This window comes from Mus musculus, chromosome 4, assembly GCF_000001635.26.
Source record: "Mus musculus strain C57BL/6J chromosome 4, GRCm38.p6 C57BL/6J".
NCBI classification, from domain to species: domain Eukaryota; kingdom Metazoa; phylum Chordata; class Mammalia; order Rodentia; family Muridae; genus Mus; species Mus musculus.
Genome location: NC_000070.6, coordinates 63,060,656 through 63,076,060, shown reverse-complemented (window position 1 = coordinate 63,076,060; position 15,405 = coordinate 63,060,656). Strand labels below are relative to the sequence as shown.

General features: G+C 47.0%; 1 protein-coding gene across 29 annotated transcripts in view; it reads right to left on the bottom strand.

The window, feature by feature from the left end:
- The window catches only part of Zfp618 (zinc finger protein 618), a 174,155-nt gene that overhangs the window by 63,649 nt on the left and 95,101 nt on the right, over positions 1 to 15,405 (bottom strand). For all 29 annotated transcript variants that reach the window (XR_003955017.1, XM_006538286.1, XM_006538288.1 and 26 more), the window contains one exon: positions 14,497 to 14,540. Coding sequence is in view for 18 of the 29 variants with exons in the window: in XM_030253814.1 (XP_030109674.1) it covers positions 14,497 to 14,540 (44 nt within the window). In the remaining 11 variants the exon portion in view is untranslated. The remainder of the gene's footprint in view (positions 1 to 14,496; positions 14,541 to 15,405) is intronic.

Genomic DNA, 15,405 nt, shown 5'->3' with positions numbered 1-15,405 from the left:
GGTCACAGAGCCACTGGGTCCCCTTCCTTAAATGCCTGTGGTACCAAGGTCACAGGCAGCTTCCATCTCTTCCTCGACTCCTGCACTGAGATTTACAAGCCCAAACCTCTCTTTCTCTCAGCTGCTCCGCATTTAATTGTGTGTCCTAATAACAACGGCATCACACAAGTACTTAGATCACTTTGAATTAGTGGTGCAGCTCCTTCCAACTTCTTAAAATTTTTTTTTCATATATCATTTTTTAAAATAGAGCTCATTATTTTAATTATATCCATTTAAATGTACAGTGGAGCCCTTGAATATTCTCAGCACGAATCATTAGGTATATTAGTGGAAAAGCACTCGGAATCTATCTACATGCTGACACTCCATAATCTATTCTATTTGTGTCGCTGTAAAATAGATTTATATATAGATAACTACAAAATAGTTGCTCAAGATATGCTGTGAATTTTATATTTAACCCGAGTCACACTTCAACATAAAATCCAAAGATGGGCAGTAAAAGGGTATTTCTCAGTAAGCACCCGCTCTCCCTCTTCTCTCTGGTTACTGCGAGCATGGACTGCCTGGAGAGAGGCCAATGGGTCCCCCCACCCCAGGAAGTGCTAAAATCTCCTGCCCATCTCTTGGGTAATGGTTCTCCCAGTGTGGTCCTCAAGGGCACTCCCAGGAACCAGGAGGTGAGGATGGTGAGGCTGGCCCTGTGTAAGAACTCATTTCCTCCATTTTCAATAGACAGACACATCTTTGTTTTGTTGCTTGATATAAAGATATTTTAACTTCTTCCTTGTAGTGGGGTGACTGGAGCTTCCCCAAAATACATGTTTACATCCTAACCCTAGAATGTATGAACATGTTTTTTTTTTAAAGATTTGTTTAGTTTTATTTATGAGTATACTGTAGCTGTGTTCAGACACACAACAGAAGAGGGCATCATATCCCATCACAGCTGGTTGTGAGCCACCACGTGGTTGCTGGGAATTGAACTCAGGACCTCTGGAAGAGGAGTCAGTGCTCCTAACCACTGAGTCATCTCTCCAGCCCACATGTTTTTAACATGTATGTGTATATATGCATGTTCACACATAGATGAGAGAGAGAGATGGAGAAAGAATAAAGAGAGAAAAAGAGAATGAATGAATGAATGAATGAATGTTGGGTGCTGGTTACAGGCAAGACACTGACACTGGATTGTCTTTGATCATTCACTACTTTACTGAGGCCGTACCCATCTGCACATACAGGGTCTCTCCCTGAATCCAGAGCTCATGGAACCATTGGTCACCTGGCTAAACAGCTTGCTCAGAGGATTGCCCGTACCCATCTCTCCTGTGAGTGCTGGGATTACAGGCATGTCACCACACCCACCTAGCCTTTGCGTAAGTACTTGAGATCTGAACCCTGGACCTCATGCAGTATGACAAGCGCTTTATCCCCTGAGCTATCTCCCCTGGTATGAATGTGAGCTTATTTGGAAAGAACGGATGTTCTCAGGTGTGAGGATATTGGAGGTGAACTTGTTATATGTATTAGCAAGTGTTGCTGAAAGCACAGATATTTGAGACAGAAGAGGTCCCACAGAAATGGAAGAAGCTATTTGACATCCAGGTAGACGTGGCCATAAATCAAGGAACAATGACAGCTGCAAGCAGCAGAAGGTACCATACACACCCTCCCCCAAGGCCTCTAGAGTGTGTGCTAACCTTCTGGCCCTCCGATTTCTGAATTCTGGCTCAAGATTTTGAAGGAATAAGTTTATGCTGCTCTAACCCACCCAATCTGAGGTGCAAAGGGCCTCTTCTCTGTAAGGGATGTATTCAAGATTCCCTGACTGTATGTGCTCGAAGCTTGGGCTGTGCTGACACCATTTTTCTCTGTGCCCCACAGCTCTGCCACACTGCACCAAAGGCATCCTGCCCTCCCACCGCGCCTGTGCTCATGTCTCCTTGGCATCATGACTTCTGAGCTTTGGAAACATTATTAAGTGACATTACGGTTACTCAAACAGAAGTGGAGATAGCTGAGGTGAGAACCAAGATACTAGTGAGAAGAGATGCGTGGCATATACATACACATACTATACACATACCATACATATACCACACACATACACATATCATACACATACAATACACTACCATACACATACACATACCATGCATATACATATACATATACCATATACATACATATACCATACATATACCATAACATACTATATACATACACATATTATACATATACCATACACATACACATAGCATATACATGCACATACCACACACATGCACATGCACATACCACACACATACACATATCATACACATACATATACCATACACATACATATACCATACACATACCATACACATGCATATACACATACATACCATATATATACCATATACATATACATGAACATACCATAAACATACCATACAAATACCATAAACATACACATGCACATACATATACTATACACACACAGAGAGAGAGACACACATAGCATGGAAACACTGTGCTCTGACTGGCATCCTGAACATACTAGTTCTGCATGGGATTTCAACAATACCACGGAGAATATAGTAAGTCACTGAAAAATTTACAAGCAATTTATTCCTGGAACTTTTTTGTTTATTTTTTTGGGGGGGGGATGTAGTTCTGAAACTACAGAAAGTGAAACCATGAGCCAGAGAAAGGGCTGGGGGAGGGGGACTACTGTAACTTGTTGGCTAGGCCACAGGAAACAACCACACTATAGAGAAATCATTCTGAAGCGATGGCTTCAAACAGCAGAGTCTGGAAACCTGACTCTCCCTCACACCAGTTCTCCCTTATCTTCTTCCTGGTCACTGTCCTAGGCATGTGGCCAGTCTCCTGTGCCCTCTGCAAGAGACCCCAGAAACAATCTTCCTCCTCCAGTCTCACCCACCCACTCCACATCCTGCTGCCAGACAGAGAACCCAGTGCCCAGAAGAGAGCAAGCTGCAGCGCACAGCAGCTCTTCACTGCATACAGGTAGTAGTCCTTCACAGCAAAGGACACACCCGTGGTCACCAGACTCTTAATGATGACCACTCTAGTAGAAAACAATCTGGCTTCCACTGTTGCTCAGTTATCACAAACCCCACGGCCTAAGACAACACCATCAAGCAGATCCAAGACCAGAGACATGCAATTTCTGGGAGTGGTGGAGGACAGTCCCAGGTGACACTAGGCGCCTGAGCCAGACAATGTTGTTCTTAGGCACAATTTCTTTACCATCCCACCAAAGCATGCTAATGTATGAAGTTCTACCCAGTTCCTGTAAACAGAGACATCAACTGCCTGGACTTGAGCCCGGCTTCTGCTGTTGCCTCCCGGGGACTGATTTTGCAAACCTTTGCCTTTTAAGGTGAGGTCTCACTATGCTGCCTAGGCCAGTATTACATACTTGAGCTCACTCAACCTTCTGAGTGGCTGGGTCCATCAGCACCACGATACCACGTCAGGCTTCTGGGGTTCAGTTTCTTTACCTGGAGATATCTAAAGCCCATGCAGAAGTGAACTCCATATGCACAGGTGTGTCTTTCCCTATAAGCAGAAAGCTGTGTGTTCACCTGTGCCTCTAAATGCAGCCAGAGGACCACCCTACTTCCTCCAAAGGTGCCATTTACCCTGGTGCTCATGGTTTTACAGACAGTGTTACTGGTTAGAGGAAAAGCCCTCCCCTCGCAGCATGCAAACAGTGCCTTGCTATGACTTAGGCTGTTTTTATTCTCTCCAGGTCGTGCAGATGCAGGGATCTGAAATCAACTACGACATACTGCAAACCTTCCTGGGCCTGTGATCCGCTGCAGAGGCTGAACTGAGATCAAGTCCACCATTCCCTATCAAGCTGCCCTCCCACTGATTACTTAAGTCTCTTGACAGCTTCCTGTCAGTGAATTATCACAGACCCTGCCCTTGGCAACACTTCAGCAGTCTACAGGCATTGGTGTCCACTGCTTTTCTGAGGCCCAGTGACCTGTACTGTCCCTCCCAGTCTCCACCCGACATGCTATATCCTCAGCCGCTTTCCTCTACCCAGCCCTTTCCCCAACTTTGTGCTGAACTCGTTTTCTGGCCACGCCTGTTTGTTCTGTGGAATCTTCATCTCCCTGCACGGAGCAGCCTTGGGGCCTCTCTATGCTTATCCAGGCACTCCTTGGGTGAGCTTGTGAACACGCCAAACCTTTGTTTGCTTGCTTATCTCAGACAAGCTTCTGCTATGTAGCCCAGGCTGGCCTTGAACTCATGAACCTGTCTCAGCCTCCACCTGCGAGAACATGCCAAGTATGCATACCCATATTTGCCTCCAGCTTTCATACTTTTAAATATGTTAGCTTTATTATGATAAAGCTCAGGTTTCCGCCTCGAGCTTGGGGCTGCACTCCACTGTTTGACTTATGTAAGCACCTACTTGACTCCTACTCTGCACCTTCTAATAGTTATCGCAAATCAAACAGATGGCAAGCAGAGCCGCTGTCTGGGGCCGTCCTGCCTCACAAGCTCTTCTCATGGTACTGATGTGAGACATTCCTGTAACTGCAGCTCCCTGAGCTGACTAACAGACAGATGCCACCCTCCAGCACCGCTTGCCTGGACTCCAGACTCATCCTTGACTTCACTTTTCCTCATCTCAACCAACAGGCCCACCATGAGTTCCATCAAGTCCACCTGCCAAGTGTGCCCTGAAACTCCCCTTACAACCTCCGTCACACCTCCACCTGGAGCCATGCCCCCTTTCTGGCTACAGCCTCTCCACTGAGCTGTGATGTATGTTTGACAGAAAGACAGAATGGTGCTGATGCTGACGATCCAGGTCGAGTCAATTCTAGGCTCATAGCTCATTTATTGCTCCTGAGTATTTTCCGACCTACCATCTCCTATAATCTCTTTGTTTACTTATTCTGTTTCTCCAACTAGAATGTGAGCTACAAGAAGGCAGAACTTGGTCTTATTGATTCACTGTCCCCAGAAGAGTGAGGACACATTGCAGATGCTAGCTAAGAGCCTGCTCACTGGGGGGCATCAATGGTAGCACCCATAGCCCCTAATAAGGCCAAGCCCTTTCGATGGACAGCCCATCCCTGTCATTACTGATGGTGTCTCACTTCTGGAATATTTAAAACAGCATGGAGGGATGTCTCTTGCTTGCCGCCCTCTGTGTGTTGTGGGCTGGAGATTTGTCCAAGGAGGCCAATTTTGTGAATGAATGGACCTTGTTCCTTTATTATCAGTTACCTTTACTCTTCTAGATGAAGCACCATTCTCCCTAGGGTCTAAAATGGAACACTTGGATACCTGTCGTACAGTGACATTCTCTCTTCAGACTGTGGGGTTGCCATGGCAAATGTCCCCGAGGGCAGGTTAGGGCCCCTCTCATGAGGCAGAACCCTGCAAGGCTTATCCCACACTAATACACCGTGCTCCAAACCCCAATCTGTACCTATGACTTCCGTGCAACTCTGAAAAACATCCAGACATCTCTGCTCTCTGTGCTTTCTGTAAGTGACTAGGCTCCCACACGTCAGCACGTGCAGAGGTGAAGCCGGTGGTGATGCTGTGGACGGTACACACACCGTGGGGTGTGGCAATGGAGTAGATCTCTATGATGTGTGTCCAGTTGTGGCACCTCACACTGGAAAGCTACTCTCACTATCCCGTGCAGCACCTTACAAGGCAGGCATTGTCTACATTCCAGGAAAGAAGGCAGGGACAGGAATACCAACATGTCCCTGAGCTTCCTAATGACAGAGAGAAGATGCTACCTGGGTCTGCCTGACTCCAAAGCAGAGGCTTCGAACTATTTGGATGGGTTTAGTTTTCATCTCTCAAAGGAAGAGAGGATGGTAAAATACTTGTTGGCTTAATTAACATATGTGGACCTCTAGGAACTCCAAACAGTGACTGGATCTCATCTTTGGCTGCCTTCTTAAGAGTCATGGAGAATCCACTAGACACAGTAGCTATACAGGTATAACACCAAGTGAGGAGTGATGGGATCCTGTCTTCCACAGAGAAAGCTACTCAGGCTTGGTACCCACTGCCAACCACTAATTCTCCCCGATGCTGCTCCCTGATGGCTGCTTGCTACAATGTGTCCTTTGGACATACAGCCAAGAGGCTGGCTTCTGACTGAGAGACTGCAAGGGTGATAAGGACTCTGCAGCAAGGCTCAGGAGAGACAGGGGACGAGCCTGGGACCTGTATTTGCTGGTCTGCCCATTTCCAATCCTTGCTCCATTGCCTGCCCATCAACAACCCTCCAAATTGTCTACGCTTCCACTCCTGTCATATATGGCTGATATATTTTAATAAATAGTCAAGAAGAAAAGATTAAATTAATAGATTAAAACTGTTAATGTATTAAACAACTCTTAACATTCTAGAAACTCGAAATAACCTACAATGCATAAATACATCATTACTTTGAGATAATTCCTAGGCACTTAATTTTCTTCAATGCACGGTGTCAGTCAGCCACAACACTGAGTAATATTGCCGCTCAGAGAGACAGAATAAAGATTTAAATATTAAGAGAAAATTCCCTGGTTAATTGAAAACTAATGTAGGCAATAGCAAGAGACCCTGTCAAGTCACAAATGCTACTGGGGTGTTTTGCTTAAAGCTAGGAGCTTACTTCATGGGCACTGGGGCACATGGGAGGCTGGCCCAGACCTGACTAGTACATGGGATTAGTGCTTATAGCATTGTAAGTAAACATGTGACCTTCTTTTGCCAGTGGGCCTGGCAGTACTGTCTGTGAGCTGCTCCACATGGGTACTGTTCCTTGCTCTCACACCTAATGAGACCACAGCCTCAGACAGTAGTGCCCACACAGCATCCTTTGACGAGGCAGATAGGGAGTAGAAGCCATGCAGGGGTCTGCCCTGCACAGACCTGCTTCAGGACACACAGGCTCAGATAGACCCCAGAGGGCAGGTCCTCTATGGGCAGACTTCACTCAGGGCTCAACGCCAGAATCAACATTCTCTGTCTCCCACTCACCGTATTTCCTGACTAGGCTCTGACTCAGTAGCTCTTTTTCACCTCCTCCCCATCGCCCACGTCTTCCTAGGACTGGCGAAGGGAGACGTCCTCAGAGGATGGCTGCTCTTCCTCCACCCTTTGGTCCCATGCTAGTAGATGCTCTGTAGTCCTCCCCTCTGCTGTGTTCCCTCCCAAGTCCCCAGCCAGACCTTAGTGGGCAATACACCCAACATCTGCTGTACCTAGTCATCTCTCCAGGAGCACCCCGCTCAAGCATGCAGACCTACAGGAGACTCTGCCCTGCTGTCAGCCTCATGAGAGCCCGGAGGATGAGACGCTAGATGCACAGCCAGCTAATACTAGATTCTTTAGCCTGTCCACTGCACCTCTCTTTGTGTGTCACCAGGAATGGTAACGCTGACCGCTAAAACAGTTCAGAAGATTAAAGGCCAGGTGTGTGTGAGGTACCCAGAATGTGACTGCATACAGCTGGCTCTGACTTCTCAGGCTCCATGTCCATATCGTATCTAAGTGATAAAGTAACTCTGTGTGTATGTGTGTGTGTGTGTGTGTGTGTGTGTGTGTGTGTGTGTGTTTACGAGCGTGCATGTGTGTGTTAGGCAAGGATAGAGTTTTATCCCTTGACTTCCTAAGCTGTACAGGCTAGCAGCCAATCACAGAGCATTTATACTGTACTAGTTATGAATAACCCAGAGGCTATTCAAAGCATATGGGAGATCATGCAGAGGTTACAAACATATAGAGCACCTTTTACAGATGGGACCTGAGTATCATAGGATTCAGTATCCTTGGGGTGGGTGGGAGTCCTGGACAGCCTTTCTCCCACGCAAGCATCTGTCCATATCAGGGACCCAACAAGTAGTCATTTTCTCTAGTCCCTACACAGGAGACACACAATGTGACTTTTGCTCAGACTATGAAAATGAAGGTCAATCAACCTCAGCCCGTAGGTGGAACGCTTTCTACATGAAGGGACCAGAGGAATTTCCAGCCCCAATAAAAACAAAGGAGTGGTGAGCATGGCTGCTCTCCAGCCAGCAGCGAGATGAGGCAGACAGTAGAGACACACTGCAAGAGAAACAGACAGGAAGGGAACAGAAGGGAGCTGTGGAGCAGGGGACCTCCGTTACCACCATGCTTTGAATAGTGTGTGAGCAAGTTTCAGCTGAGCGAGGGTGCATCTTCTCCCATCAGCAGAGTCAGGTTCTCAGGAAGAACCCCCACCCCACCTGCTCACGGTACACACATGGCGTGATTCAGGAGAGAGACTCAAGCAAACTTCCCAGGAGACCCTGCTCAATGCCCCTTAGTGAAAGTAACCTTTGGTCCTGATACCTGTGAGGGAGCTTGTGCATTTCTCTGTCTCCAGTGGACAGCAAGAGTTGCATATGAATATTCACAGGAATCCGCTCTACTCGCAGTGTAGACTTAACAGTAACTGTTGAAGCAATGAGTGAACTCTGCATACCAGTAAAGCAACCAGTCCCTTGGAGCCAGGGTGCAAACTTTAGCGTTGACCTAGTGTGTGAGAGGATACAGGACCCCCACTTTGCCTAGAGTCTGGCAGAGGGATAAGAGCCATTCCTGGGCATCAAATCCAAGCTCTGTCACTAAGCTCTGTCATAAGCCTGGATCCAGAGGCAGAAGCCTCCAACTGAAGCAAGCCAGTGCTCAGGGAATCCCATCCATCCACACCATTGCTTTTCTCTAGTGCCAACTGAAGGTCACTGGGAAACGTTGGTGCTAGTGAAACAGGTTTGTCTGGGACAACCTTTATTTTAGGGCATAAAATCAGTATGCTAACAAGAACCACTTTTTAAAGAATGGTTATGCAGGCTCACACACATGGTCATGATTACAGAAGCTACTGGTAAAAGGCCTCAGCTTTCAAGGTAAGACTCCACTAAGCCCAAAGCCATCTACTCTCACTTGGACATCTTCAACTGGCTCTGAAGGAGGAGACTAGGCACCACCATCGTCGGTGCTTTGAGGAGAAAAGAAGGTATGTGTAATATCAAGACACAGTGACCAGATCCCAAGGGGCCCTCGGCAACCAAGCTCCAACCTCACCCTCTCCCCTACCCAAGCCTCAATGGTAAACATCTACAGAAATAGATGCTCACTGATCACCTACTGCAGCTAGGTTTTGTGCAGAGGGCATACACATCTTAGCACACTGAGGTGAGGAACTGACACAACCTCCACTGTACAGTCGAGGTAAATAAAATGCACCAATACACAGAGGTCAGGTAACACACAGGAGGAGACAACGCCAGGATCTGAACCCAGGCCCTCACATGGCTAGGGCAAGGACAGGGAAGATGTGCATGCAAGGAGGCAGTCAAGCAAACAAGAAGCAAGCAAGGAATGAAGGAATGCCAAGGTCAGGAAGAGGGAACTATGCAGACATGACTGCCCAGTCTGGGACTGTTCTGGGACTAAGCAGGAGGCTGTAAGTTTTCAGATGTAGGCTTCTCTCAGTCAGTGACTCGGAGTTCAAAATACAAGCCCATCCTGTGTTATCTCTTTGCCTATCTTCTATAGCCCTGTCGGTCTGAACCTGGAACTATTTCTGCCAACACTGCCTCCTCTTTCCTGATAGACTACACCATCAAACCATGAGCCAAAATACCCTTTTCTTCTTACATTGCTTCTTGTCAGGTGTTTGGCCACAGCAATAAGAAAATTAATGATAGGATTTCTCTATGATTTATATTACAGATGGCTCATCACAGACTATATTCAAGCAATATATTATCAAGTTATTTCTTCCTTCTTACTGTCATTTATGTCAATGTTGTACACTTTATTTTACATATGCAATAAAGTCTTAATTCCTTCTTACAGTTGTCCTCTGGTGTCTGTAGAGCTTCCTTCTAGGACCCACCGTGGATGCTGGCACTCAGGGATATTAGCCGCTTATATAGCAGTAGCTCTTACAACATCTTTGCCCATACTTCTCCCCATTTAAAGGCAAATGATCCTTTTCTAATCAAATAGCATGTCACCTCTCTTTAAAACTTCTACTGGTTCCTGATGCTGAGTGCTGTAATGGCTGAAGTCTTAACAACGTGTCTGAAGGACTAGGCAGCCACACTGCTCTCTTTGATGTTATGCGAATGCAAAGGACATGCCCAGCTGCAGGCAGGGCCTGGCACCGGTAGTTCTCTCTGGCTGAACAACACTTCCTTCAAAGGAGCGCCAGGTCTGGTCTCTTTCACGTCCTTGGTCAAGTGTCACCTCCCGGGTGACGTTCGTGACTAAGCCCCCAGACTGAAGAGGTAGCAGTCCTCTCAGTCTCCCTGCCACCCTCCCTGATCTTTCCACCATAATTTTCATTAGATCCCACAAGCAGGCACTTTACATATTTGTCTCACTAGAACCCCAACTTCTCAAGGTCTGGGCCTGCAGTCTGTTGTGCCCACTGCAGTATCATTAGAACCTGGGCACTTGGTATCTTACAGAATGAATGGATGAATGAATAAATGAATGGATGGATGGATGGATGGATGAGAGACCTGGCTTTCCCATCTTTGGGACCGTTTGTACCTGCCACAAGGATGCAGTGAGTGGGCTGATCCTCTCCGATCTCTAGCTGTCCAGAGGGTTTGACTCAATCACTAGGAGCTTTCCACTCTGAAAACCTTCCACAGGCCAAATGAGCACAGTTCTTCAAGACAGTACACTAAGAGCTATTTGCATCTGCTTAATTATGAAGCCCAAGTTTCCTCTAGACCTTTGCGGTTAAGGCCCTCTGCCCCTTAGAACAAGCAGCATTTGGCAGCTGTGGAGGTGTACGTCTAGCTTCTGTGGCGGTTCATATGTAAGCAAGCAGCCTGCACATCAGTCAGATCAACATTCGCCCAAGCACTGGATCACTGGGCTTGTAAAAGCGGCTCGGCTTCGGTTACAGGGAAGTACGGCAAACCACACTTGTCTCTTCCTTAACACTGGGAACGCTGCCTCTCCTTGTCCCCCTCAATTTAACTGCTAATTCCTTAGCAGCCCATGCTGTTGGTTTTGGGGGTTAGCCAGAGGCCCTCATGAAAAATAACAAAATTGTGTATTCTAGGCCAAAAGGAAGGAGTGGGGATTAAAGGGCATTTGGAACAATAGAAGGGAACCCTGACAGACTGGGAGCGTGGGCTGTCCATTCTTCAAGGTCATTTCTGCCCATGGCTCTCCAGACTTAGTCTTCACTTTGGGGGAAAGGCTTTCAAACCTTCATTTTCCATCTGAAGCCAGCTCAGTAAGCTCAAATCCCCAGTGTCCACTATATCCCATTTGGTGAGGATCACATTCTCTAGAGACATTAGCTAAAGTGATGCTTTAACATGTCAGTCAATCCTGGGGACACTAAGCTACTCAACAGCCACACTGTTTGGTCATTTAGAGAAGAGGTTCCCAACCTGTGGGTCGCAACCCTCTTCAGGGACCAAGAACCCTTTCACGGGGGTATCACCTAAGACCATCAGAAGACACAGGTATATAGCTCACAATTCATAACAGTAGCAAAATTAGTTAGAAACTAACAACAAGAAAAATTTTGTGGTTGGGTCATGAAAACCTGAAGAACGGTATTAAAGGGTCACAGCATTAGGAAGGTTGAGAACCATTGGTTCAGAGGATACAGTTAGTTCCAATCACAGAATCGTAATACTTACCTGGGAACCCTCACTTTTTTTCCTATCTTATTTCTGTTTTGAAATAGAGTCTCCCTAAGTTATTGAGGCTAGCCTTGAACTCTTTCTGCAACCCAGGTAGACCTCAAACTCATAATTCTTCTGTCTCTTAGCCTTCCAAGTAGCTAGGGTGACAAGTTTAGACCATCATACCCAGCTACCCACTAGACAGCAACCCTGACCCCCGAACTCTTAACTAAGCCACTCTACCTGGAAAAGCAGGAAACCAGAGTGGGCAACGACACCAGAGAAGTCAGAGGCAGCCTGCACCTCCTGTATCTTTCCAATTGAGCAGCCTGAGGCCCATCAATATGTCTACCTCAGCTTTCTCAGAGAAAACTCAGAATAATGCAAAGACATCTCTCATAAGGGGTTCAATCCCTAAATATATGTGGTAGAGAGCCCAAGCTGGTCAGTAAAGGAAATCACATGTAACCCTTCTTCTACCCTTTCCTGGGTAAGAATCAATAACCAATTCTGACCCACCTCTTCCATTGACTATAATCATGAGACTGTAGTCAATGCACAGCTGCTACCACTAGCACTGGGAAAACCCACCTATGTGCTCTGGTTACAATGACCCAGATATGTGTTCTGGAGTAGGAGATGTTAGATTAGATTAGATATATATTAGATAATGAGCGAAGTACCCCATCCCTATTGGGATGACAGCGTAGATGGAGCTTCATTGCCCTGCACGGCTGTGGACCCAGCACTTAGAACAGGGCCTGGCACAGAGAAGCCACACAAGCTGGCTGGATCAATTGCCCCTTGATCCATCAAAGCACAAAGTACACAGCACACAGCACAAGGCCTACCACAGACGGTGCAAGGCAGACATGGAAGAAGGTAGAAAGAGCTGACTTCACCCTCACTTGAATGTAGGAAAGGGGAAGGCACTATCTCTGGTAAGTTTTCTGGTCTGGCACAGTCACTCATTCTTCTGGTGGCCCTGAGCAGGATAGTTCCTTGCCATGGCCTCAGTGTCCTCACATGTACAGTGAGACTGTAGATGATATGAATTCCCACGACCCTTCCAGTCCTGAGCTTCTGATTCAAGAGAACTTTCAAGAGCTAAGGGAGCCACTGCTTTGGAGGCCACAGACTCACATACAAAGTCTACTACCAGGTTCCAGGAAAGGTGTGTCCTGGGTACTGCTGGCTATAAGCTTTGCCACCAGTGTTTACCACCAATGTTCACAGGCCTGGCCTGATCAGCTTCAACAACATGACCTCTTCAATTGTCAACCTGACACAATTAGAATGACCTGATAAGAGAGTCTCAACTAAGGAATTGTCTACACTGGCTTAGCTTGTGGGTATGCATCTGTGGGGAACTGTATGGTAAGACCCAGCCCACTGTGGGTGGTACCATTCCCTAAGCAGGGGGTCCCAAACTGTATAAAAGTGCAGAAATCAAACTGAGCACAAATAAGCGAGTGAATGAGCATGTGTATTTTCATTCCCCTCCCCCACCAGCTCTTGACCAGCTGTTTCAGGATACTGCTACACCGGCTTCCCCACAGCCAACTACATCCTGGTCTGTTAGCTCTTTCCTCTAAGCTGTTTCTGTCAGAATATTTTATCATAGAAACATAAGTTTTTAAAAAATCTCTCCTCCATTCTACCCTGTTCCTGCATCACCTCACTTACCTGACTCTTGCATTATGTAAAATATCTACTTGACCCTACGAGGTCATGTGGGTTAAAGGGACTTCCCTCCTGGGGTCATGATGGCCAGTTCACCCTGCAAAAGTCTTCAGAAACAAAGCTGAACCTATTGCCTTTCGGCTCAAAGAACAAACCTCCCAAGGATTTCTAAAGGGTGTTCCAAGGGATATGTATTAAGTAGGTGAATCTCAATAACAGGGTCTCTTGGTTCATGAGATCTAAGAAACAGACATGACATCACCATCCCTTCTCTCCTCTTTTCTTCCCCTCCCAAGCAAGCACATAATCACATTTAAGGCTAAAATGTCCCACAGCAATTAAAAAAAAAATCTGCTTGACATTGTCTATTCCAGTGTTTCCTGGTAAATTTGGCCATAGAAAGAGCATTCATTCCCCACAACCCCGCACCTCCCAAAACCCTCAACATTTTAAAGAACTGTTCTCTGGGGGCCCACAGGCAAACTTTGCCATGTGGCAATCAAAATATGAGCTCCTGGTTCAGCAGGTGACCCCCAACTGTATGTGCCAGGAAGCCACCTCTCGTCTCTGTGGTTTCCTTTCCTCTGCCTCCAAGGCCTCAAACAAAGGTCAGAGGATCACTAGAGCTTTACCCAAGACATGGGTGCAGCACCAGTGCTCACTTTACCAAGTGCCAACTGGGCAACACCACAGCTTGGGCCTTATGGTTAGGCCTCTATGTCTTTCTCCCTTCTCTGCCAATACCAACCCAGCTCTCCTCTAGCTTTCCTCTCACGTCTCCTGCCAACTTCAAGGGTAAGGATGGACCTCTTGTCCAGCACATGGATAGCCTTGCTTTGAAGTGATGGGTTCAGAAAAATAAGTCCAAGTATGTGGGCCCGGGAGTGCCATACTTCTGGGGTATCCTAAAGTTGACACTATATTGACTAAGCTCCCCTGCTGTGCTCACCCCAACTTTTTAAGCAGCCACTGGCTAAGTTCTCCAATGAGTCATCAGAGATACCCACAGAGGGCGCATGGGACAAACTGCCCAACAGCTCGTATACTTGAGCTTGCATGGGTGCCTCTCCTCTTTCCAGTGGTCAAACTTGGGACAGGGAGGGATGTGGTGTGGCGAGGGATGTACCTGTTAACCGCGCTTTTCCTTCCAGGTGCACTGGCTCCGTCCACCTGCAAAAGAAACCCAGAACACCTCCATCAGTCACTGCAGGAGATACAGATTTTGGGTACCACTACCACCCTGGGTGGTGCCCACAGAATAGTCTCCAGAGAGTCAGGGCCACAAACTGTTCCATTCCTCCAGGCAAAAGATCCTGTCCCCAGTGGCAAGAGGGAGTCAGGACACCTGCCTACTCACAGCTGCTTGGCCATTTAAATCCAGTGGAGAGCCCACTGCCAACACAAACCCCCACTGCCAGCACAAACCCCCACTGCCAGCACAAAGCCAGCAACCACATGCCCTGGGGATGCGGCAGGAGTAAGTAACTAGTTAAATCTGAGATTGAATTGCTCTGTTTTTATTTTCAGCTGGGATTTCCAATAAAACAGTGGCTGCAGATTTATTCCTACCAACCGGAGGGGAAAAATCCCATTATGTTAAAATATTCTGTCCCCCCAACCCTATGAGCAGAAGAAAGCAAGAGAGGGCCAGCTCTTAATCTTTTTATTTAGGGTGAGGGGGGTGGGGAGATCAAGCTGACCAAATGAAATTTTCACAAATCGGAAAATTCTGGTTCGAATGGAGAGACTACAGCCCTGGGGGCTTCTTCTTGTCTTAGGAGGCCTGACTGACAATGTCCTGGGGTCATGACTCTTACTAGTCCCGGACTCAGGAAGACTTTGGCCCAGAGACTAAAGGAGGCTACAGGAAAGTGAACAGTGCCAAGATCCCACTCCCACTGATTACGGGTACTGTTCTCAAAATACCAGCAACCATAGTAATTCGAGGAGAACGTGTCTGAAGTGCAAGAACTTGTGCCCCAGTGCCCACTGCACACGCCACACATTTTCAAGCCCTCCTGGCAGGGTCTGTGGT